Source organism: Notolepis coatsorum (genome assembly GCF_963971535.1).
Source record: "Notolepis coatsorum genome assembly, chromosome: 12".
Lineage (NCBI taxonomy): Eukaryota > Metazoa > Chordata > Actinopteri > Aulopiformes > Paralepididae > Notolepis > Notolepis coatsorum.
Window position 1 is genome coordinate 87,517,191 of NC_140176.1, and position 26,300 is coordinate 87,543,490.

A 26,300-nucleotide genomic window follows, 5' to 3' on the forward strand; every position below is an offset into this window, starting at 1 on the left:
TCTCGCAGTCTCGTCATTCCCACAATATTCTGATATTTCTCACTGCTAGCTTCTGTAATGTTAAAGCATCTTCTGTGCTATTCCTATGATCTATCTGAATTTTCTAACTTTTCCACTGCTCTTAAACATGCCCCAGATCTACTGTACATACCAGTATCCTCCCATACAACCATCCATCCTCCTATGCTTTACACATCCATCCATCCATCCGAAAATCGTCACAGCAATATTTCCAATATTTTGTGTGCCGATATTATATTCGATACACCATCGATATTCAAATAAATATTTACAAAATAAAAGGTTTTTACTTGACAATCCCATTTTACTTTAAAGATGATTGGAATGAGGTGAACAGACTGAAAACGTTATCTTAATAGATAAAACAGATGATTTTTATTGCATTATGTTAACAACGTTTTCCATTAGGGAAATAATTTGCTGTTGAAATGAGGTGATAAATCGCAGAATATCATGATATCATGGGACCTCTGGTGATTCCCACCCCTGCCCAATCATACACTGTATCTATCAAAGAAGCTGTTCATCCACCAACTCACCCACCCAGCTATCATCTATCAATCCATCCATGCATCCAATTATACATCCACCACCCACTCACACATCCAATCCATCCATCCCTCCATCCACCCATCCATCCCTCCCTCCATCCGCCACTAATCCATCTTCCTCTCCTGTGTCTTGGTGAAGTTCTGGAGGTCCTGGGCCATGAGCTCGGGCTCCTCCATGGCAGCAAAGTGACCTCCGCGGGCCATGGGTGTGAAGGTCTTCAGCTGGTGGTACTTCTGCTCCACCCACAGCCTGGGCGCGTGCACCAGCTCGTTGGGGAAGGAGGCGAAGCCGGTGGGCACGTGCACGGGGATCCTGGGGGAGAAGGGTGGAGGGGGTTAACAGGGGATCCTGGGAGAGAAGGGTGGAGGTGGAGGGGGTTAACAGGGGATCCTGGGGGGGAGAAGGGTGGAGGTGGAGGGGGTTAACAGGGGATCCTGGGGGAGAAGGGTGGAGGGGGTTAACAGGGGATCCTGGGGAGAAGGGTGGAGGTGGAGGGGGTTAACAGGGGATCCTGGGGGAGAAGGGTGGAGGTGGAGGGGGTTAACAGGGGATCCTGGGGGAGAAGGGTGGAGGTGGAGGGGGTTAACAGGGGATCCTGGGGGGGAGAAGGGTGGAGGTGGAGGGGGTTAACAGGGGATCCTGGGGAGAAGGGTGGAGGTGGAGGGGGTTAACAGGGGATCCTGAGGGAGAAGGGTGGAGGTGGAGGGGGTTAACAGGGGATCCTGGGGGAGAAGGGTGGAGGTGGAGGGGGTTAACAGGGGATCCTGGGGGAGAAGGGTGGAGGGGGTTAACAGGGGATCCTGGGGGAGAGAAGGGTGGAGGTGGAGGGGGTTAACAGGGGATCCTGGGGGAGAAGGGTGGAGGGGGTTAACAGGGGATCCTGGGGGGGAGAAGGGTGGAGGTGGAGGGGGTTAACAGGGGATCCTGGGGGAGAAGGGTGGAGGTGGAGGGGGTTAACAGGGGATCCTGGGGGAGAAGGGTGGAGGTGGAGGGGGTTAACAGGGGATCCTGGGGGAGAAGGGTGGAGGTGGAGGGGGTTAACAGGGGATCCTGGGGGAGAAGGGTGGAGGTGGAGGGGGTTAACCCTTTCACTACCACACTACCGAAGGTTAACCTTTCACTACCACACAGTTAACCGTCTGTAGTGTGGTAGTGAAAGGGTTAACCCTTTGTCGTGTGGCAGTGAAAGGGTTAACCTTCTGTCGTGTCGCAGTGAAAGGGTTAACCGTCTGTAGTGTGGTAGTGAAAGGGTTTTAATGTCACAACTTGATTTATTATGATCTGGACTTTTTCTAGTGGACCACATTTTAATATCGGGGTCCCCTTGCATTGGGGGTCCCAGGGCAAAAGGATCCAGCTCACAATCCCATGTATCAGCGATTTCTAGAGCCAGATCCGAACCCATGACATTCGAAACTGGCCACCGTAAATGTCCAAACCCCCCACCCCCACCCCCTCCTAATAGACAGTCTCCTCCCCACCGCATGTATATATTCTCTCCCGGCCGTATGTATATTTCTCTCCCACCCACCCACCCCCTCCTAATGTACAGTCCCCTCCCCATCATATGTATATACTCTGTCAGGATCTATGAGTAACAGTACTGTATATTTGAATACCGTATATGTCACAAATGTATCAGTACTAAATACCTATTATGTCCCTATGCCATAAATGTCATGTATGTTGAGTATGTCTTAAATGTCAATATTAAATTAAAATGGGGGACCCTGATGTAAACAAGACGAAAGTCTTTCTCTGGTCTGTATTGGTGTGTATTGAGCCTAACTGTATTGTACCCATTCTGCAATCTGTTAAATAAAGTTTTCATTCATCATTCATTCATTCACACCGTATAGCTCACTGAGTAATCAACACACTTCTTGATTCTATACCGGACACTCACTTAGCGTGGGGCTGGTCGAGGCCTTTGCCAAAGTTCTCCTTGTAGAACCTCATGGAGGAGATGATGCACCCGGACGTCCAGTAGATCATCACGTTGGTCAGCAGGTCGTCCAGCGAGAACTTCCTGCAAGGCGAGTCACAAACACAGGCATAGCAGGTGGCAGTAGTCAAATATAACGAGGCTGAGGTATCGGTTCCTCCTACATAGTAATGTAATAAAATGGTTTTTGTAGTGGCTATTTGTCAACAACAAACAATAAAAACTAAAAAGCCACTGAAGCACCAGGGCAGCGAATCGTACGCAGATCAGGAAGTCCATTGTCCAGACAGGCATTGACGTTTTTGTGGCATTTATTGTGATTAAAGAATATACAGCAAAGAGATGTTTGAAATGATGTTTTCTTGTCTCTCCCTGACGCTGGTAACTCTGCTCTACTTCACTCTGCTCTACTCCACTGTACTCTACTCCACTCTGCTCTAATGTACTCTAATGCAATCTGCTCTACTTAACTCTACTGTACTATACTCTGCTATTCTGCTCTACTGTATTCTAGTCTACTTTTCTCTGCTCTACTGGACTATGCTATTCTCTACTCTGCTCTACTGTTCTCTGCTCTACTGTTCTCCGCTTTACTGAACTCTACTCTATTCCGCTCTACTCTACCCATCTCTACTCTACTCTAATGTACTATAATCTACTCTACTGTTCTCCGCTCTACTGAACTCTACTAAATTCTGCTATACGCTTCTCTACTCCGCTTTACTCTTCTGCTCTTCTCTACTGTACTCTATTCTGCTGTACTCTACTGTACGATGCTCTTCTCTACTCTGCTCTACTATACTCTGCTCTACTTTACTCCCCTGTACTCTGCTCTACTGTTCTCTGCTCTACTGTATTCTAGTCTAGTCTACTCTTCTCTTCTCTACTCTACTGTACTCTGCCTACCTGGTGAGTCCTCCGTCATCCAGGCTCCTGTACTCCTGGTCTGTCCAGGTGGAGAACTTCTCTAGGATGTAGGCGGCCAGGCCAACCGGGGAGTCGTTCAGCGCTCTGCCTACAGGACGACAACACAAACAAACCCACAGGTCACTTCGGTCAAGGTCATGTTCATCATCTCACTGGGAGAAATCTGTTGTGCAGCGAGACAGGAGACACATAAGACACATAATGACAAACATACATGATGAAACAACATGTCCATGCATCATCACGTGATGAAACAGCATGTCCATGCATCATCACGTGATGAAACAACATGTCCATGCATCATCACGTGATGAAACAACATGTCCATGCATCATCACGTGATGAAACAACATGTCCATGCATCATCACGTGATGAAACAACATGTCCATGCAATGCATCATCACGTGATGAAACAACAAGTCCATGCATCATCACGTGATGAAACAACATGTCCATGCATCATCACGTGATGAAACAACATGTCCATGCATCATCACGTGATGAAACAACATGTCCATGCAATGCATCATCACGTGATGAAACAACAAGTCCATGCATCATCACGTGATGAAACAACATGTCCATGCATCATCACGTGATGAAACAACAAGTCCATGCATCATCACGTGATGAAACAACATGTCCATGCAATGCATCATCACGTGATGAAACAACAAGTCCATGCATCATCACGTGATGAAACAACATGTCCATGCATCATCACGTGATGAAACAACATGTCCATGCATCATCACGTGATGAAACAACATGTTACATATTTTTTTAATACTTATAACAATATTGATAATTATAGATATCGAGTGATATGATATCGTTATCGATATCGATATCGATATCGTGATATAATTTTTGGCCATATCATCGCCCAGCCCTAGTCTGAGTCTTCCCCAGCTGTGTCTTGTATATAATCATCCCAGCTGTGTCTCGTGTGTCATTTGCCCTCTGTGTGTTTCAGTCCTCGTTTTCGGGTTGGTCCTTGTGGTGTCGTTGTTCAGTGAGTGTTGCAGTGTCAGGTTCTGGTGTCTTTGTATTTGCTGTTTGACGTAAGTTCTTATTCCCTCATGTTATTTTCAGTATTTTTTTTAGTAAGAGTTATTTTGGTCTTTCCGTCAGGCTGTCAACCTTTCCTCAATTCCTGCTATTTTCTGTATCCTGTGTCCTCTGTTATCCGCTTTAAAAACACCTGTGGAAACGTCCACCTTGTTCTACGTTCTGCATTTTTGGTTCCATCGCCTCCAACTGTAACACAGGATGGGACAATGGTTCCCCTCATGATCCAGTATCATGTTGAGAGTTCAACAGAGTTGACACATGGGGGATTTGCATGTGGGGCAAACGATAAGCACTGAAATGCCACAAAAACGACTCCCTAACTACTCCCTACCACACTACAGCAGACGGATAACCTGTAGTGTGGTCGTGAAAGGGTTAACCTTCTGTAGTGTGGTTGTGAAAGGGTTAACCCTCTGTCATGTGGCAGTGAAAGGATTAACCTTCTGTACTGTCGCAGTGAAAGGGTTAACCCTTTGGTAGGGTGGTAGTGAAAGGGTTAATAGTTTCCGTGTGCGACACACAAATGGTAAAGAGACACTGCGTTCGCCTCTGGAAACAAAGAGGAGGAGTAGGAAACACGATCTCCGTCTGCCGATCACAGCAGCCAAACGGGAACACAAGGAGAAAATAGTGACACGACGGAGTAACAATAACTCACGTAGCAAGGTTTACACATGATATCGGACCTTAAGGGGAAACCCACTGTCTAGGCTACTGTCACTGAATTATGCATGCAAGGTATTTGTTTAGTATCACAACATTATTAGGCTATTATGAATTTACCAGCTGTGAAAATAATAACGTTACAATGACGAAAAGTAACACATTTGGGAATATACAGGAAATAAACATAAAACTGCCCAATCAGCTTTAATGGACTGCATTTTCTTTATATTATATTATTTATATATATTATTTACAATTTGTTCCTCACATTACCCGTTCACTCACATTCACACACCGACGGCAGAGGCAACCATGCAAGGTGCTGACCTGCTCATCGGGAGCAGTTAAGGGTTAAGTGTCTTGCTCAAGGACACATTCGACGCGCTGCCACGGGAATCGAACCGGGAACCTCCGGATTACCAGACGACCGGTCTACCTCCCTGTCACTCACTGTCGCACATCCATGATTTTTCCAGGTCTTTTCCTGCTTTTGGTCCGGTTTGCGCTCACACCTCAAATTAACCACTCCAGGGTTCACTTGGAGGTGGACCGAGACCACCTCAAACAGGACCAGGGTGCAGTTGTTTGGTGCGGACTTCCATTACGGTGATCACACCAGCCCAAACAAACTGCACCACAGGGGTAAACGCTCCAGGGCTCAATTCAACTGGACTAAACAAGGCTGGTGTGTACGTGCTAGGGATGGGTACCGAATCCGGTACTTTTAAGGGTATCGACCGAATAACGTCGGTACTACCGAGTACCGATTCACGTGAGATCCGCCGGTGCCACATTTCGGTAATGCAAAAAAAAAGTCCCATGATGTCAACGTTTAGTTTAGCGCGAAGCGAAACTTATGAAGTGTGGCGCACGTTCACGTCAACGTTCACGCACAATACACGCTTACCTAGGATTTTACTTGATTCAACAACAACAAAGCAGTTGGGGCGATGGCAAGCCGAAAATGGTCGCAAGTGTGGTTACACTTTACAAAGCTAGATGCAGACAACGCTCGCTGCAATATTATATATATATACGTATTTTAACTCATTCAGCGCCAGACCTGATGATAGTCGGGTTAACTCGCCAGCGCTTGAGCGCCAATCATGAGTATAGTCGGGTTTTAATCGTTATTTCTTTTATTAGCGATATCCATTCATTTTCATCCATCCAGCCTGATGTTATCGTTGGGAATGGGTCTGAGCTTGCAAAAGGGCAAATACCGCCGCCTACGCCTTCCAGCTGGTATTGCACCCCATTGGGAATGGTGTGGTTTCTTTTCTGGGACGATCCGAGCCGTCGCTGTGTGTGTATGTGTGGCTGTGTGCCGTTGGTGGCAGGAGGGGGGAGGGGGGGGCCGCGGTCCAGGGCTCTTTTCATTCTTGCACGAGGAAGGATAATAATGATGATCTAGCGTTGATTTCAAGAAGATTCGATAATCAGGCGAAAAATTACAACGTGTTTTGTGTATTCCACTAAAGGGCTATTATCGCGTCTTTTCCTGGGATTACTAGAAATCACCAAAAAACTATACTCGTATTCAAAACGGTATAAAACGGAAATGTACCGATGACAAAACAATCCGTTTTGGGCATGTTGACTGGAAGCAACTCACTGATAATCGACGGGTGTATTAGACCCATAGCTATCATTTAAGATATATTTTAAGCACTCGCAAATCTCGCAGTCCCCCCATTGATTAAAGCGGTGGCGTTCTAGCGCCATCTCGCGGATTAAGCTCCGGCGCTGAATGAGTTAACAAATTGTTCTAAATAAATAATAATGATAATAAATCATTTGAAGTTTGGACACATTTTTTACAACTTTTACATTACATTTTTTTCGGACTAAAGTACAGAAAAAAATACCGGTATCGGTTCAAATGTGAACGGTACCCAACCCTAGCGGTTAGTGGATATTATTGTCACTTGGGCATGTGAATGGTATGGAATTACCTTTATCTCTTCGGATTTAATGTCATATTAGAAGTCAATAGCTGAGTTTGACTAACAGATTAGGCTACAGGCTTGTGGAGGAAACGCCCAACTCACTCCCAGAAGAAACAACTCATTGACCTGTTTTTGCACCCATCCAAAAGGAAAATAAAATGCACACCCCTTCAAAAAGGCATGATGGACTGACTTGCTGAGAAAAGATGAAATGATGCAATAAAGATAGAATAAAAACATCCGTGTAGCAAGTCGGCCCACCATACACATGTTGTTGTTTTTTCCTATGGATGGAAGTTCATCATCATCAACCTTTATTTATTCTCGAAAAAGACAATTGAGGTCACCCTAATTTCCAATGTCGTCGAGACTTTACAGACATTTTAATGCAAACATTTCTACAAAATAACAATAATAAATATTAATAACTATCTATATAGTACTTTTCACACATGGACCACAGTCCAGAGTGCACCACAGCAATTAGTATAAAATGAACATAGGCATAAAATCAGCACACAAATTGACAGAATAATAAAGAAATAAATAAATAAATGGCAGACATAAGAATAGGTATAAAAGTAGTGCAATGTAAACGTGCAGACTTAAGAATAGGCATAAAATAAGTACAATAGTACAATGCCGCTCGAAGGCATGTGAACCGTTGTGAGCAGAAGGTTTAGATGTTATCGTAGCGTGCTGCGTCCCTCCAGCCTTACCCGCGGTGTCAGGCTTGGTCGCCTGGATGTGCATGTAACCCATCTCCACGACGGGCAGCACCACCAGTTTCTCCATGCAGGGGTAGAGGCGCCGGACGTCCACGTCTGTGAAGCCGAACAGCTTGGGGAACCGGCGACCCAGCAGGATGGACAGCACCATGGAGAGGCCCGGCTTGGCGGGAGGGGCGAAGTTCACGTGTAGGCCTTTCACTATCCTGGGGTAGACAATCAATCAATCAATCAGATTTATTTATAGAGCACATTTAAACATGACACGTGTCAACCAAAGTGCTGTACAGAGGGTAGATACACATAGATACATCTAGACACAACATATAGACAACAATCACATCTCAGTTTCAGGGGAGGACACACAAGCAAACACACAGGCAAACATGAGTCAGTGAACATCGGGGAAAAAGCTAATAAGTAGAAGTGGGTTTTGAGTCTAGACTTGAAGGCATCTGTCGAGGGGGGCAAACCTAATGGAGGTGGGGATGCTGTTCCACAGTTCAGGGGCTGCGACAGCAAAGGCACGCCCCCCCCCCCTTAAGGTTAGACCTCCGGACTGTCACACACACATCAGCTCTGAATGAGACCTCTGGGTTTATAGTGTGGGAATATTTGGGAATCTCACAATTCAATTTGATTTTGATTCTTGGGGTTGTGAGTGGATTTAACCCCTTAACTCATTCTGCGCCATTCACGTATATATACAGGGATTTCGATGGGCTTCCGAATTTCATAAAACTACACTTCCCAGCTCATGCCAGCCCCTGTCAATCATCTGACTTCCAGCGTGAACTTTTTCTTTTTTACGTAATTTTTCGGGATCATATCTCACGGGTCGAACAAACCTGAATGTTATTGCCATAAAACAGAACGTAGTTCGTTTCTTTATCTTTCTGTGAATGTCTAGAAAAAATATGTGAAAAATGCCGGAGCTATTTACATTACAAAAAGGTTTCATTCACAGTTTTTGCTGCCCTGTCAGGGGCGCCTGGTGGTACTAAATCCAGATTGAACTCACTAATGCCATTAGAAAGAGGAGATTTGGCCTGATCCATAGATGTGTGACTTGGCCATAATAAGGTCATTTATAGGCCTGATATTCTATATTCTATATTGATATTTCAAATTGCATGTGTCCGGATGGCAAAATTCAGTACTGTATCTACAAAAAAACCTGTAAATCATCTGCCCTTTATTAATGTGCTTAGATTCTTTGTACACTTGATCTCAAGAAGGTACTGAATGAAAAATGAATTGTACACGTCTGGTCAATGTTAGCATGGTGTTATTCACTGTCAAAGATGGGGGGAATTTGTAGTGTAGTAACAGACACAATATTTCTGACACTGGGAATACATTCCCTGAGATCCATAGATGTCCCTAGATACCAAGAACATGCAAATGTACTGTGTAGAAGTGGAGCAATCTTCCTTTTACTTAGGTATGCATTTTTAGATATGGCTTTATTAAAATAAATTCAACATTTTAAATGGATTCTAGATTGCTATTAACCACCATGTTGCAATGTTTTTATATTGTGCAATTCTCTGCTTGACTAATCTTGGCAAACTAGGATTTAACAAGCTAATGATTATTTAGGTTATGAGAACTTAAAATATTACATTGTGTAGTATTGTATTGATTGTAATGTTATTCTGCCACTCTTCCCATAGCAGATCTGCCGGCTTATTCTGCATTTAATGTATGTTGTAGCTATCTGTAACTTTGGTGTATGTTTTAATAAATGCTGCTGTCTTTTGCCAGGTCTCTCTTACAAAAGAGATTCTTAATCTCAACTAGATTTATTTACCTGGTTAAATAAAAGGTTAAATAAATCAACAAATAAAAATGCTTCTGCATAAGAGAAGAGAATGAAAGGGAGGATAATTCCAACCGAGAGTTATGAGATCAAGGCCACTTCCAACCTCCTGTTGGCCAGACTGAGCTGTCTTACTTGGGCTCCAGCTGAGCCATGTTAGTGGTGACCTGCCAGCCCCAGTCTCCTCCGTGGGCGTAGAACTGCTGGAAGCCCCGGCGCTTCATCAGCTTGTGGAAGATGTGCGCTGCACACACCGAGTCAAAACCTACAATTAAAAATAAAACATAATCCACACCGAGAATCTCAGCGACGATCATCACGACACAACTTCTGGACATGTTAATAAGCAGCAGCATCCCTCATTTGACCTTATTGTCACAATCAATAATCAAACAACAAACCCATGTGCACAGCTATAAAGGTTCCAATCAATAATCAAACAACAAACCCATGTTCACAGCTATAAAGGTTCCAATCAATATCAAAGAACAAACCCATGTTCACAGCTATAAAGGTTCCAATCAATAATCAAACAACAAACCCATGTTCACAGCTATAAAGGTTCCAATCAATAATCAAACAACAAACCCATGTTCACAGCTATAAAGGTTCCAATCAATATCAAACAACAAACCCATGTTCACAGCTATAAAGGTTCCAATCAATATCAAACAACAAACCCATGTTCACAGGTATAAAGGTTCCAATCAATATCAAACAACAAACCCATGTTCACAGCTATAAAGGTTCCAATCAATATCAAACAACAAACCCATGTTCACAGCTATAAAGGTTCCAAGCACAACACTCTAAAGTCATCTAGGTGAACGTGCCACCATGTCCATTTTTCATAAAAGATCTCTTCTTTGGCTAAAGATGTGAGGTTTCTGTCCTTGCCTTCTCACTCGTTCTATTCCTTTAACCACCCTCGCTTTGTTTTCATTCATTTTTCTGTCAAGTATTTCAATTCCCTCGTTCACACGTTTCTCCCCGCTGACGTCTTCTGAGACGTCGCTGATTGGTTCCCTCACTTCCCCACGCTTTTCAATCACATTCCCCAGCTGTCACTGCCTTTCAATCAATCGATCCCTCATTATTTATACCCCTTTTCCCCACCCTAAGTTGTTGGTTCGTCTTGATTTGTCGCTGGATGTTTTTCCCCGTTGCTTCTGTTTCACTGTGCTATTCTCCAGGAATTCCTAGAAGCCTTCGCTTGGATACCTGCTCCGTGGCGCGCGCTCGCCTCCACTTGTTCCTGTTCCTTTACGCAGCTCGTCTGGGTGAGTTTTTTCTAGATTGACTGTCTTGACCTATTTCCGATTTTCGTGTGTAAACCTTTACACTGAAGTCTACCACCTTTTTGTCAGACAGTCACTCACCCAGCCATTATCGTTTTTGCTCTTTCCTTTTTTGGAATAATATCTCGGGGATCTTCCACCTCCCACTGTGTATTGACACGAAGATATTATTTCACATTTGGACTGTGTTAGGATTTTTGCTCACTGTGTATTTACACGAAGATATTGTTTTCACATTTGGACTGTGTTGGATTTTTGCTCACTGTGTATTTACACGAAGATAGTATTTCACAATTGGACGGTGTTTGGATTTTTGCTCACTGTGTGTTTACATGAAGATATTCACTTGGGCTGTTTTGGAATATTGCTCTTCACTGTGTTGTTTAACACGAAGAATATAACACCCTGTCCTCCAGCTCGTTTCAAGTCTGCTCTGTCACTGACCCGTTCCCTCTCTCCCTCTCTCGGTCTTGCACAACATCTGAGAGGTCCGCCGTGAGAATCTGCAGAGCGGTACAGAGGTCTGCTCCTGCTTCCCAAGACTACCCTTCCGGGAGAAGCTGCAGAGCAGCAGAACTTTGCCCCTTGTTCATTGTACCTGTTTCTTGTTGACCTGCTTTCCCTGTTTCACTTATTCTAGTCACCAAATAAACAAGCCCTTGTATTTGGCAACTCTGAATCCAACTCTCTTGTGTCGTTGCGTTTGGGGTCGGTGTCAAACCATAACATTACGAACCAACCATGACGACCCCAGCCGACACAGAGGGGGTCAGAACCGCACTTGCAATTCAAGTCGAGTTGACCAGGGATCACGGTCTCCAACTTGAGCGGGCTGCGGCTGCGGTGCAGAACCTCAGGGACCAGGTCCTGCCTATGCAGGGTTCAATGGCCGCTATGGCGGGACAACAGTCCGAGATTCTCGCCCAGCTTAACTCGCTGGGCGACGCCGTTAATACTTTTCATCTCTCACACCCTTCAGGAACATTCCCCGCAGCCCCAGCAGATCTCGCACCCCGGGAACCCCTTCTCTCCGTCCCACGGCTGTTCGACGGTAATCCCGAGGAATGTGCCACATTCATCATGCAATGTGAGTTGGTTTTCCGTCATCAACCAAGCCGTTTTTCTGCTCAGGGGTCCCGAGTGGCTTATATAACCAACCTACTTTCAGGCCATGCTGCCCAGTGGGTCACTTCCTCCTGGGCAATGGAAGCAGATTTTTTGTTCTCCTACCCAGACTTCGTGGCGGAGCTCCGCAGAGTGTTCCACCATCCAGCCCGAGGTCTGGACCCTGGAGCCCGGTTGGGGACCTTCCGACAAGGGAGCAGCAGGGTGACGGACTATGTCATGGAGTTTCGACTGGCGGCGGTGGAGAGTGGATGGAACGAACCTGCTCTTCGCCTAACCTTCATAAGGGGGCTCAGTGACGCAGTCCGGGACCAGCTCGCTACCAGGGAGGTGCCCGACTCCCTCGAGGAGCTTTTTAGCCTTGTCATCCGTATTGACGGACGCCTCCTGGAGAGAAGGCGCGAGAGGACCCGACTGTCACCTCCTGAATCACCCCGGACTCCTGGACGCCCCGTCCCCAACACTACTGATGGTAACAGGCTTCCCCGTCCGGTGCGCGAGGAGGAACCCATGCAGCTGGGACGCTCTCATCTGAGCCAGGCGGAGCGTCAGGCAAGGCTCAGGTCCGGTCTCTGCCTCTACTGCGGAGGTGCGGGACACCGTATCGCCGACTGCCCTATCCGGCCAAAAGATCGGGCTCACCAAGACCCCGGGAGATCCTGGTGAGCCGTTTTTCCCATTCCCAGCGCCGCGCACCACCTGACCATCTGTTGAGCGTCACCCTGGCCTGGGGGGACCAACGTGCCACGGTGGAGGCCCTCATCGACTCTGGGGCAGACGAGAACTTCCTCGACTTCGAGTTTGCCACCCAAGCCAACATACCTCTTGAGGCCCTTGTGAGGCCCTTGGAGATCTTTTCGTTGGACCAACACCGCCTGGCCGACATCTCTCAACGGACCGGCCCAGTCTTGCTGACCATTGCTGGGAACCACGTAGAGAGGATCCAGTTCCTCATTACCCAATCCCCCCTTGTCCCGGTGGTCCTGGGTAGGCCCTGGCTCGCGCTGCACGAGCCCCACATCGCCTGGGCCTCCGGTACCATCAGGTGTCTACAGGCGGCGTCTTGTCCCCCGCCCCGGAGACCGGCTGGTGAGTTGCCCCCGGATCCCTCGTCCGTTCCTCCCGAGTACCACGACCTCATGGAGGTATTCAGTAAGACCAGGGCTCAGTCCCTTCCACCTCACCGCCCCTATGACTGCGCCATCAACCTCCGCCAAGGGGCTCCCCTTCCCGGCAGCCGCCTCTACAGTCTGACTGCCCCGGAGAAGAAGGCGATGGATCTCTACATCTCTGAGTCATTGGAAGCAGGACTCATTCGGCCTTCCTCCTCCCCGGTGGCGGCCGGGTTCTTCTTTGTTGGAAAGAAGGATGGGGACCTGCGACCCTGCATCGACTATCGTCAGCTCAACGAGATCACCATCAAGAACAAATACCCCCTACCTCTCATGAGCTCCACCTTCGAGCCACTGACCCAGGCCTCGTTCTTCACCAAGCTGGATCTCCGAAGTGCCTATCATCTTGTCCGTATCCGTGAGGGCGATGAATGGAAGACCGCCTTCAAGACCCCCAGGGGCCACTATGAGTACCTTGTGATGCCGTTCGGTCTCACCAACGCCCCGGCGGTATTCCAGGCACTCATGAACGATGTCCTCCGTGACATGCTGGAGGTGTTCGTGGTGGTGTACCTGGACGACATTCTTATCTTTTCCAGGACCCTCGAGGAACACATCCTGCATGTCCGCCGGGTGCTGGAGCGCCTCCTCCACAATCGGCTCTTCGTCAAGGCGGAGAAGTGCCGTTTCCACTCCAACTCCGTCGACTACCTGGGCTTCATCGTGGAGAAGGGCTTGACCCGAGCGGATCCTCGCAAGATCCAGGCTGTGGAGGATTGGCCGGAACCCACCACTCGGAAGGAGCTACAGAGTTTCCTCGGGTTCGCAAACTTCTACCGAAGGTTCATCCGGAACTACAGCCAAGTGGCGGAGCCTCTTACCAAGCTGACCTCCCCCGCTCTGCCGTTCGACTGGTCCCCAGCGGCATGCGCTGCGTTCCGCTCCCTCAAGAGAAGGTTCACTTCCGCTCCTATCCTGCTCCACCCTGACCCCAAGAGACAGTTCATCGTGGAGGTGGACGCCTCGGATTCTGGCCTGGGCGCTGTCCTATCCCAGCGTTCTCCTTCCGACCAGAAGGTACATCCTTGCGCCTTCTACTCGCGTCGCTTCCTCCCCGCCGAGAGGAACTACGACACCGGCAATCGGGAGCTACTGGCGGTCGTGGCGGCTCTGGAGGAGTGGCGTCATTGGCTAGAGGGTGCCGAGGAGCCTTTTACCATCTGGACGGACCACAAGAACCTAACGTTCATCCGCGCTTCCAGGCGCCTCAACGGTCGGCAGGCGAGATGGGCCAGTTTCCTCAGTCGGTTCGACTTCTCGCTGACCTTCCGCCCCGGTTCCCGCAACACGAAGGCCGACTCCCTGTCCCGGATGCACTCCAAGGGGGCTCCACCCTCTGAGGACCCATCTCCCATTATCCCGGAGGCCCGAGTGGTTGGAGCCATCACCTTGGGCATCGAGGGTGTGGTGAGGCGTGCCCTACGCTTCCAACGTGCTCCAAGCAACGTCCCTAGGAGCCGTCTCTTCGTCCCTGACTCTGTCCGGTCCCAGGTACTGCTGTGGGGCCATACCAGCCGGTTCGCCTGCCACCCAGGCGTCCATCGTACGTTCTCCTTCCTGGCTCGTCGTTTCTGGTGGCCCACCATGCGAAACGACGTCAAGGAGTTCGTATTGGCCTGCGCGGTCTGTGCCCGCAGCAAGGCCTCTCACCAGGCACCCTCCGGGCTCTTGCAGCCACTTCCCGTTCCAAGCCGTCCGTGGTCACATGTGGCGCTCGACTTCGTCACTGGACTACCCTCCTCCCAGGGGAACACCTGCCTTCTGACCGTGGTGGATCGATTCAGCAAGGGGGTCCACCTCGTGGCCCTCTCCAAGCTTCCCTCAGCAGCCGAGACGGCGGACCTCCTGACGCACCACGTGTTCCGCCTTCACGGCTTTCCCCAGGACATCGTCTCTGACCGGGGGCCCCAGTTCACCTCCCAGGTATGGCGGGCTTTCTGCAAGGGATTGGGGGCAACGGTCAGTCTCTCCTCTGGCTACCATCCCCAGACAAACGGGCAGACGGAGAGGATGAACCAGAGCGTGGAGTCTGCTCTTCGGTGTGTGGCAGCCGAGAGGCCGGCATCCTGGAGTCGTTTCCTTCCCTGGGTTGAATACTCGATCAACTCAATGGTCAGTTCCGCCACCGGCCTCTCCCCTTTTGAGGCCTCCCTAGGCTACCAGCCCCCTCTTTTTCCCGCACTGGAGACGGAAGTGGCAGTTCCCTCCGTGCAGGTCCACCTCGACCGCTGCCGTCGCGTTTGGGAGATCACCAGGACCGCGCTGCTCCGGACATCTGAGCGCGCCTGTCGTGGTGCCGACCGGCGCCGGGTTCCCGCGCCGACTTACCGCCCTGGGCAGAGGGTGTGGCTCTCCGCGAAGGACCTCCCGCTACGGTCCTCGGCCAAGAAGCTCAACCCTCGCTTCGTCGGTCCTTTCGAGGTCCTGAAGGTACTCAGTCCGGCGGCCCTGCGCCTGAAGCTTCCTGCATCCATGCACATCCACCCCGTGTTCCATGTCTCCCGGGTTAAGCCCGTCTCCCTCAGTCCCCTTATGCCTCCGGCTCCTGATCCGCCGCCTCCTGTGCTAGTGGATGGTCACCCCCAGTGGCAGGTCCGCCGGTTGATGGGCGTTCGTCGGCGGGGCCGGGGATTCCAATACCTGGTGGACTGGGAGGGTTACGGCCCTGAGGAGCGTAGCTGGGTCTCCCGGCAGCTCATCGTGGATCCCGGCTTGATCACCGACTTCCATCGGGCCCATCCTGACGAGCCGGGTCGGCCTGGTCGCCGGGCGGCTCCCGTTGAGGGGGGGGTACTGTGAGGTTTCTGTCCTTGCCTTCTCACTCGTTCTATTCCTTTAACCACCCTCGCTTTGTTTTCATTCATTTTTCTGTCAAGTATTTCAATTCCCTCGTTCACACGTTTCTCCCCGCTGACGTCTTCTGAGACGTCGCTGATTGGTTCCCTCACTTCCCCACGCTTTTCAATCACATTCCCCAGCTGTCACTGCCTTTCAATCAATCGATCCCTCATTATTTATACCCCTTTTCCCCACCCTAAGTTGTTGGTTCGTCTTGATTTGTCGCTGGATGTTTTTCCCCGTTGCTTCTGTTTCACTGTGCTATTCTCCAGGAATTCCTAGAAGCCTTCGCTTGGATACCTGCTCCGTGGCGCGCGCTCGCCTCCACTTGTTCCTGTTCCTTTACGCAGCTCGTCTGGGTGAGTTTTTTCTAGATTGACTGTCTTGACCTATTTCCGATTTTCGTGTGTAAACCTTTACACTGAAGTCTACCACCTTTTTGTCAGACAGTCACTCACCCAGCCATTATCGTTTTTGCTCTTTCCTTTTTTGGAATAATATCTCGGGGATCTTCCACCTCCCACTGTGTATTGACACGAAGATATTATTTCACATTTGGACTGTGTTAGGATTTTTGCTCACTGTGTATTTACACGAAGATATTGTTTTCACATTTGGACTGTGTTGGATTTTTGCTCACTGTGTATTTACACGAAGATAGTATTTCACAATTGGACGGTGTTTGGATTTTTGCTCACTGTGTGTTTACATGAAGATATTCACTTGGGCTGTTTTGGAATATTGCTCTTCACTGTGTTGTTTAACACGAAGAATATAACACCCTGTCCTCCAGCTCGTTTCAAGTCTGCTCTGTCACTGACCCGTTCCCTCTCTCCCTCTCTCGGTCTTGCACAACATCTGAGAGGTCCGCCGTGAGAATCTGCAGAGCGGTACAGAGGTCTGCTCCTGCTTCCCAAGACTACCCTTCCGGGAGAAGCTGCAGAGCAGCAGAACTTTGCCCCTTGTTCATTGTACCTGTTTCTTGTTGACCTGCTTTCCCTGTTTCACTTATTCTAGTCACCAAATAAACAAGCCCTTGTATTTGGCAACTCTGAATCCAACTCTCTTGTGTCGTTGCGTTTGGGGTCGGTGTCAAACCATAACAAAAGATCTCTTCTCTTGTTCAGCCCGAGGTGGTGAACAAGAGAAAACCCCAACAGTGATGCAAGAAATACAGAGGAATTGCCCAAACAAGCAGACACGACCAGAAATGACATTTCTTTACGTTGCTTAACCTTTTCTTATCTGCCATGTGTGCAGTGAAACTTCCATAGACTTTTTCAGCCTTGGAACCAAATTAAACATTTCAGTCATCCTGAAGACAACGACTTGTTAGTGGTGGAGGTTACATCTCGAATAAATAATTTATTATGTTAAGTCGAGTAAGTGATACCGCAAATCCCTCTAAAGCTCGGAAGTAGGCCTTGCTGTGAGCGCGGTCCGGCTCGCGGAGGCTAATGTCTACGAGGGTCGGAGAAGAACCCCTCCCGAGTCCCGACTGCCGAGTTTCAAGTTTGTTTATTCTATGTCACAACAAAATACAGAATACTTTATATGAAATGCTTATTTCTGAAAGAACCCCTGAGTGTGCTACATACAGTAAAAAAAGAAAGTAAGTAAAAAAAAAAAAAAAATCATTAACACATTGACTGCCAGCCATTGTACTCATCAATATACCCAGTCTGCCAGCACTATAAGCCTATGGAGATGTGTACCTTCTTTGCAGGGCTATAACTTTTTAAATTGTATTGCTATATTGACATTACTATGGCCCATTCAACATCGATTATCTATCGTTCCGGATGTGGGAACGTTATACTTTTTCATTCATACAAAAATACCGTCTAGAATATAAGTATGTTTTTATCGTTTTCTGCAGTAATTCCTAGAACGTGAGTTATAGGCCTAAACGCATATATAGATTATCGATTGCCGTTTCTTCCCTAGACGCGCTATATTAAAAAATTCAAATGTATATGATCCGTATAGTTATGCCTCATCATGCACGGAGGAAAGGGGGGGGGGGGGTCGTTTATAATTCCCCGATCATCAGTAAATGCTTTATGTAGGTTGGGTTGATTTATTGATCAGATGGTTTGTAAATAAAGAAATGTACAATTGGGCTGAAAATAACGTTAGTGTCCTCTTACCGTGCGTCAAAGAGACTGGCGGTGAAAGATCCCAAGTATAGGACGTCGATCGCCTAGGTCCATTTCCGGTTTGTATGTCGCAATAAACGCTGAAATCATGTCGATTATTAAGTTTATAAATAAACCGGGAGCCTTGCAACAATATCTGATGGCCGGATGAATTTAATCGACGCACAGCCCCCACTTCCTGTTGTTCTAGTGTAACTCGCCCGACCATCCACCAGGCGGCGGTATTGAGCCGTCGTTGCCTTCACCTTTAGGGTCCAGCTGCAGCGTCGCGGGTGTATATATGAATTATGAATGCAATTATGAAAAAATGAAATATTGATCTCAATAACGCTGTACGGTCAAAGCATGGCGGGCAATAACGCTTTAAAGCGTTTCCGGCGGTGGATATGTTAAGAAGCAAGTAAAAGTAAGTAAGATACATATATACAATATACAACACAGAGTAAAAAAAGTAACAGTGAGTGAGGTACAATGCAGAAATGAGATTTGGTACAAAACTTAGGGTAGGACAAAATGAGGTATGGATGTAGTGCAAATCTTTTTAATAATAGATCAATATAAAGTGTGTTAAAGTGAGTAAAGTGAGTGGTACAGTAGGTGAGTGTTTGACCGACCTTTCTTGTGTGGCGCTTCGGAGAAGCCGTAGCCCGGTATGGAGGGACAGACCACCTCGAACGCCAGGTCGTCCGGGCCGGAGGGGTCCGTCAGCAGGGGGATCATCCCGTAGAACTCGTAGAAGGAGCCGGGCCAGCCGTGGACCATGATCAGGGGGACAGCGCTGGTCCCCTCCGGGAGCTTCTTTGGCTTCACATGCACATAGTGCACATCGATGCCTGGATGGATTCAAGGACATTTTCAAGTACTTTTCCTAAGCACTGTTTTTCATTTAAAAAGGACACAATTCACTTTTAAATGCTGTTTTTTTTTATAGAAAGAAATCGGATCCAATATTTATGGCTTAAAAAAAACAATTTCCAACTATTAGTTACACTTTAAATAAAAAATATTACATTTCTTGATTCAGAACAATTTTATCATGGATGAACAAAACTTTCAATACGAATGGTTGATTTGAATGTCAAGGACTTTTTAAGCACCTTGTTAGAAGATTGGCTGTTTTCAAGGAATTTCATTAACTTTTTTTTGTCAAATATCAAGCACTTTAAGCACTTCAAGGACCTTGTGCGAACCCTGGATAGTAAAGAAATAGATTATAGCAGGCCAGTGGAACAGATGAGGATTAAAGGAACAGGCCAACATTATGCCAAATGCGCTTACCATCTTCTCCAGAGTCAGACAAGGAGATAAGATACCAATTTCCTTTCTGTGCGTTCAGTAGAAAGCTATCCGGCTGCACGCTAGCCTAGCTTAGCACAAATAAATGAAAGCGAATACGGACCACTAGCCAATCTTAAAACTCCAGGAGAGCGGTTTATGGCCAACAGCTATAGGCGAACTCTGTGCATGCGTAGTTCGGGAGTAGGCGCGAGAAAGTGACTATAGCTCGGCCGAGAAAGTGTTGATCGACTTGCGATTGGTCGCTCCGTGTTCAGGAGACTCAGGCGTATAAAAGTCTATTGGATCATGTCTCCAGCCCCCCCACAGCCGTAGCTACAACCACTTAATGTCAAGGCTCTCATCCACATTCATTCATTTTCTCCCCCCGCTCTCTCTCCCATGAGCTCAATGTAATGTGGAAGTGCAGTCGTCTATCGAGCTAAACAGGGAATGGAACCCCTAACCCTGGCTTGAAATGGGAGCTCAACATCACGGGCCTGCTCAAAAAGGCCCAGGGGAGGATGTTCTTCCTCCGGCAGTTGAATAAATACAAACTGTCGAGGACCATGATGGCCCAATTTTACACGGCCATCATTGAGTCCATCCTCACCCACTCCATCATCTCCTGGTTCCCTGCTGCAGCGGCAAAAGATCTCGCCAAGCTGCAGCGGGTGATTCGCTCCACGGAGAGGGTGATCGGCTGTCCCCTGCCCTCCCTCAGGTCCCTGCACGACTCCAGGGCGCTGAAGAGGGCAAGGAAGATCATGGCCGACCCCTCCCACCCCCGGACACAGCCTCTTCACCCTGCTCCCCTCTGGGAGAAGGCTGAGGATCCCAAAGGCTGTGAAAGCTCGTCACAGACTGAGTTTCTTCCCCTCAGCCGCCAGGCTGATCAATGCCTCAGGTCCCCCCCCCCCCCGCCCCCTTCCGCCCCCAAGTGACACTGGCACAATGACACTGCACTGCCACTGGTCTTTACTGGAACTCTGCACTTTACACTTTATATAAATATATGTATTTAAATTATTAATCCTCCACTGCACTGTTTTTTATTTTTTTTGTCCTGTGTCTGTGTTGGTGTTGTTGTTACTGTGAAAAAAATAAATGAAAAAGAATGCATACACTGTAATGCCGCAACAATTACCAATGTGTTTTTACTAGTGCTGTCAATCGATTAAAATATTTTACTCTATTAATCGCATGATTGTCCATAGTTAACTTGCGATTAATCGCAAATTAATCGCATTTTTTTTCCCTACCTTAAACGGATCTTTTTCAAGTTCCAAGTTTTAATACTCTTATCAACATGCGAGTCAACAAATGCTTGCTTTATGCAGCCATTTAACACAAAAGGATGACCCTCATGCATTGCAAATTTGCATCAAATTCAAAACAGAGTGATGCACAAAATAACTTAAAAGAAAATAATAATTTAAAACAATGAATAAAGTGTGCATGAAATAATAGGGGAAAGAAAACGTTAGGAACTTGTTACATTCACCCACACAAGGGCTGATTAATCACACCCCCCCCTCTCTCTACTCACACACACACACACACACACACACACTCTCCCAGCTCTCTTTCTCTCTTGCCCCTTCCTCATCTCTCTCACCCCCCTCTCTCTCTATATCTCACACACACACACACACACACACACACACACACACACACACACACACACACACACACACACACACACACACACACACACACACACACACACACACACACACACACACACACACACACACACACACACACACACACACACACAGTCACACACACACACACTTCAGAAACAAACATAGTATCAATGAGAGCATCATTGAGCTACACAGTGAATGGAACCCCTAACCCTGGCAGTGTTAATGCCTTGCTCTACCTTTTGAGCTACACAGGTAATGGAACCCCTGAGCTTGGCAGTCAACATAGGATCTATTTCTAGAGAGTGCCTGCCTTCAATGGGTCTTCACCTTCAATATTGGTCTTGAAGTGGGGATACTGGTTGAGCTTGTCCACCTGTCTGCTCCAGTCAAAGTCATGTCTCCAGTAGGACACCACCTTCTGCAGATAGAGGGAGTTGAAGCCATAGTGGAACTGGCTGTCCTCCAGGGAAGGGACGGGGCGTGTCTGATCTATCCTCCAGTACAGGTCCTGGCGTGAGAGGGTAAACGTAAGTCTCACCCCTGGGGTTTTATTTCATTTGAAACATTCTGGTAATATTAACATGTGGGGAACAAAAATAAACAGTTGTGAGGTACAAGCTAGGTACAAGCTAAATATACAGTAGGTACAAGCGAAATATAGCTTAAACCCAGGCCCTATTTAAACTAGGGCTGTCACGATTCGTCGACCATAAAATTTCGTCGATTTGCATAATTATTCATGATCGACGCACCGTATTGTTAATTGTATGTGCCTTTTGCGGTGGAAATGGCAGACGTTCAAAGTGTAATCTAATGCGCAGTGAATCACGTTCAAAATAGAAATAACTTCTCTTAAACCACTATTCGTGATAATAAATATTTCACTTCATTAGCAAAAATATTGTAAAACCATTAAGTCTGCTATAAGCTATTCTCCCTCTTGTGTGTGCATACATTTACTATAGGCTACTCTTTTTTACACGGATTAGGCTAATTAGCTTTAACAATCCTGATTCCTGAGCCTATTTTATTCAAAAGGAAGATATTGATATGTATATAGTAGGGCTGACCCCTATTAGTTGACTAATCGGTCGAAAGGAGCCGTAGTCGACTGCCAATCTCTTAGTCAAATACAAAAAGAAATTAAAAACATTTATAATTCTTTTTTAAAAAAAATTATCATTCTTTCCAAAAGAAAAGAGGCCTAGAAGCGTGGCTAACGCTAATGGCACGCATACCAGAGGCTAACTGCCTAAGAAAACAGGCACAGAGGCGCTGAAAGAGGATTTCACCCATCTAATGAACACACTAGACTAGACAAATATCAAGATGTATCCATCAGTGGACCAATTGCATGCTTTTGCAGAGGACAAGAAGCCTTCAGTCGACTCCTTAAGACATTAAGCACCCCCCACAGCCCAAATGGAATGATAAAAAAAAAAATTATATATATATATTTTTTTGTCTACTAATAGTCAACTAACGGCAAATGTCGATATGAATTGAAAATGGGGAATTAACAATTGTGTGTATTGCGCCAAAGGGAACAGTTTCTTGAGTCTGGCGTTGTTGTACTTTATCTATTTAGTGTTACTTTTGGGAGTAGTGGGGGAGAAATGAATGAATGAATGAATGAATGAAAACTTTATTTAACAGATTGCAGAATGGGTACAATATAGTACGGCGCAATACACACAATTGTTAAGGGGATGCAGACCAGAGAAAGACTTTCGTCTTGTTTACATCAGGGTCCCCCATTTTCAATTCATATCGACATTTATGACATACACAACATACATGACATTAGGGATTAATAAGAACGAGCCGCCTCGGAAGAAGAAGGCCGCTGCTGCTGAAACCACCGCCTCGCGTCGCCTCGCGGTCACGTGGGCTTAGTGGCCAATCAGAGGAATCCGGAAACCGAACTGCGTTGTATTTGGCATAGACGCGTCGGGGACAGCCCTAGTATAGCCTATATATATAAAAATAAATGTATCGTATCGTATATCCTGTGCTGGCACAAGCACTACCATAGCATGGAGTGGAGAGATAACACACAATACATACAATACAATAATTCATGGAAATATACAAAAAAGCTATTTATAATTTTTGGCCGGTAAAAAATCTCTCTGGCTGGTAGTTTTTTAAATCTAAATCTAAAAAGGATGAGGATACTCGTTAACTCTTTGACGACCAAACGCGTAATATTACGTGTTTCACCGCAAACGCTTGAGCGCCCAAAACGTAATAATTTCCTTTGATCCCCGTTCTAAACGTTCATCCAGATCACTCTAGGTGTCCCTGGCTCGTTTGCCTACGTTGGAATTGCAATGCCGATCGAATCTCACCAGGTGGCAGTATCGCCTACCTTTTGAACTCTGACAGAAAGGGATCAGTAGAGACAATGTCTGAATTGGACTGTCAAGACTCGCTCTGAGGGGGAGGAGCTCTTGCAGAGCAATCGCTAGGAGATCTGCTCGCCTCAAAACCTATAGTTTTCCGTAAACACGAGTAATTACATATAAACGAGTAATCGCAATCGCCGATGGGATCATTGGAATTATTCTTTTTGGAGTACCTTCTGGCTAAGGTAAGGACCCCCTATGTCTATTTTACCGAACCTGAAACATGTTTCTGTCACAGTGTCTTATATTACCGGACCTAAACCAAGCTTCTTCTAACGATCGCATTTTCGGGGTAAGAGTCTACTACCCCCCCCCTTGATGATTTCGTGATGGCACATATGTACATGGTATATATACCTTTGATTTGGGGTTTCAGGGGATCAACCAGAACGATTTGGGCTTATTGCATATAACGTGTCTTATAGAAAAAGACTTCTTTTGGAAATGGGCGATGTTTAGCGTGTAATAACCTACAAACTACAGTGTGTAGAAACTAGGGCTGTCTTAAATACTTCAAAGCTTCGAAGCTTCGTTCGATGGGCATGGGATTCGAATATGAAAATAAAATTCGATTATATAAAAAAAAATAAAAAAGATTAAAAAAATAATAATAATAATAATTTTGTGCAAAATCAACTCTGCCTCTCTTTGTTAACTACAACAAGCAATGCTGTTTGTTATTTAAGATGAGGTCGGACTCGGCACTGACAGCTTTGTGTTCATTGTGCTGCTTTTATAAAGCCTCAAATGACGGCTTACAATATTTCATGAAAGCAAAGTGTTTTGTTTGTCTAAGATTTAAAAGGGTTTAAACTTTACAGCACTGACAAAGTTGAACAAAGTGCTGTACAAGTCCCACAACATAAAAAAAATTAAAAAAAAAGAAAAGAAAGAAAAATATGTTTTTTTTTTTTTTTTATCTCTAAGCTTCGAATTAAAATCGAATCTCAAAGGTCAGCCCTAGTTTCAAGTTTCAAGTTTCAAGTTTCTTTAATAGTTGTCATACAGAAGTACAGAATACTTTTGTACAAAATGCTTCTTACTGTTGCGCTCCAGAGACTGTGCATGACAAGATAAGTATGAAATAAAAACATAGTAAAAATTAGAAGAAAAAAAAAGAGGTCACAGTGTTCAGTTTAGACATATGTACAATGTTCGTAGACGTAGTTACCATACAATATACAATACTGTGCAGTGTACTAATATACAATACTATATAGTGCAAGGCATAAATGGACGAGGTGCAGTTTAGGTACAATTCACAGTAGGTGTACGAGTTGTAGTGCAAATCCTTTATCAATAAATATAAAGTGTAAGTGTGTTTGTGTGATCTAAGTGTGGAGAGTGGGTGCTGCAGTGTGTTGTTTGTTTGAGTGAGTGTGTGTGCGTGTGGGTGTGTGTGCTGTGTGCATTTGATGGTTGTTGCATAGTGATTATTGTTCGTTTAGCGATTATTGTTCGTTTAGCAGCCTGATGGCCTGGGGATAGAAGCTCCTTCTGAGTCTTTCTGTGCTCGCCATAAGACTCCGGTATCGCTTGCCTGACGGCAGCAGTTCAAAGAGGCAGTTGTTCGGGTGGCTCGAGTCCTTAATAATTCTCTTAGCCTTCCCCTTGCACCGCTTGTTGTAAATGTTCTGGAGGGTGGGAAGCCCCCCTCTAATTGTGCGTTCGGCTGAACGTGTCACTCTTTGTAGTCTGCTACGGTCTTGTGCAGTGCTATTCCCAAACCAGGAGGTGATGTTGCCGGTCAGGATGCTCTCTATTGTACATGAGTAGAAGTTCCTAAGGATCTTCTGGCTGACTTGGAACTTCCTTAGGCGCCTGAGGAAGTAGAGGCGTTGTCGTGCCTTCTTCACAACACTGTCAATGTGTGTGGTCCATGACAAGTCCTCGGATATGTGGGCTCCGAGGTACTTGAAACTGTTCACTCTCTCAACTGGTGCCCCGTCGATGCTGAGGGGGCTGTAGTCCTTGACCCCCGACCTCCTGAAGTCCACAATCATCTCTTTTGTTTTGCTGACGTTCAGGGAGAGGCAGTTCTCCTGACACCACTGTGACAGGTTCTCTACCTCTTCCAGGTAGGCCCTTTCGTCGTTGGCAGAGATCAGGCCCACCACTACTGTGTCATCAGCAAATTTGATGATGGTGTTGTTGTTCCGCTGTGCTACGCAGTCATGTGTGTACAGGGAGTAGAGGAGGGGGCTCAGAACACAGCCCTGGGGGGCCCCTATGTTGAGCGTGATGGATGAGGAGGTGCAGTTGCCGGCTCTTACCACCTGGGGTCTGCCCGTCAGGAAGTCCAGGACCCACTGGCACAGGTCATAGTTCAAGCCCAGGTCCCTGAGCTTGGCTATGAGTTTGGAGGGGACTATGGTATTGAATGCTGAGCTGTAGTCGATGAACAGCATTCTCACATAGTTCCCCTTCCTCTTGTCCAGATGTGATGCTGCTGTGTGCAGCACATGGGCTATGGCGTCCTCCGTGGACCTGTTGGGGCGATATGCAAATTGCAGAGGGTCCAGGTTGATGGGGAGGGAGGAACAGATGTAGCCCTTCACTAGCTTCTCAAAGCACTTCATGGCTATGGAGGTGAGGGCTACAGGGCGGTAGTCGTTGAGGCAAGCGGGCGTAGATTTTTTGGGTACAGGGATGATGGTGGACTTCTTCAGACAGGTGGGGATGACGGCC

General features: G+C 46.8%; 1 protein-coding gene across 2 annotated transcripts in view; it reads right to left on the minus strand.

Moving 5' to 3' along the window:
- Positions 1 to 462: 462 nt before the first annotated feature.
- ephx1 (epoxide hydrolase 1, microsomal (xenobiotic)) overlaps positions 463 to 26,300 on the minus strand; it is a 44,406-nt gene continuing 18,568 nt past the window's right edge. For both annotated transcript variants that reach the window (XM_084326738.1, XM_084326739.1), the window contains exons 3-9: positions 21,532 to 21,712; positions 18,892 to 19,110; positions 9,821 to 9,950; positions 7,855 to 8,069; positions 3,425 to 3,533; positions 2,480 to 2,602; positions 463 to 885 (exon numbers count right to left, since the gene is read on the minus strand). In XM_084326738.1, coding sequence (XP_084182864.1) covers positions 678 to 885; positions 2,480 to 2,602; positions 3,425 to 3,533; positions 7,855 to 8,069; positions 9,821 to 9,950; positions 18,892 to 19,110; positions 21,532 to 21,712 — 1,185 coding nt within the window. In that variant the 3' untranslated portion in view covers positions 463 to 677. The remainder of the gene's footprint in view (positions 886 to 2,479; positions 2,603 to 3,424; positions 3,534 to 7,854; positions 8,070 to 9,820; positions 9,951 to 18,891; positions 19,111 to 21,531; positions 21,713 to 26,300) is intronic.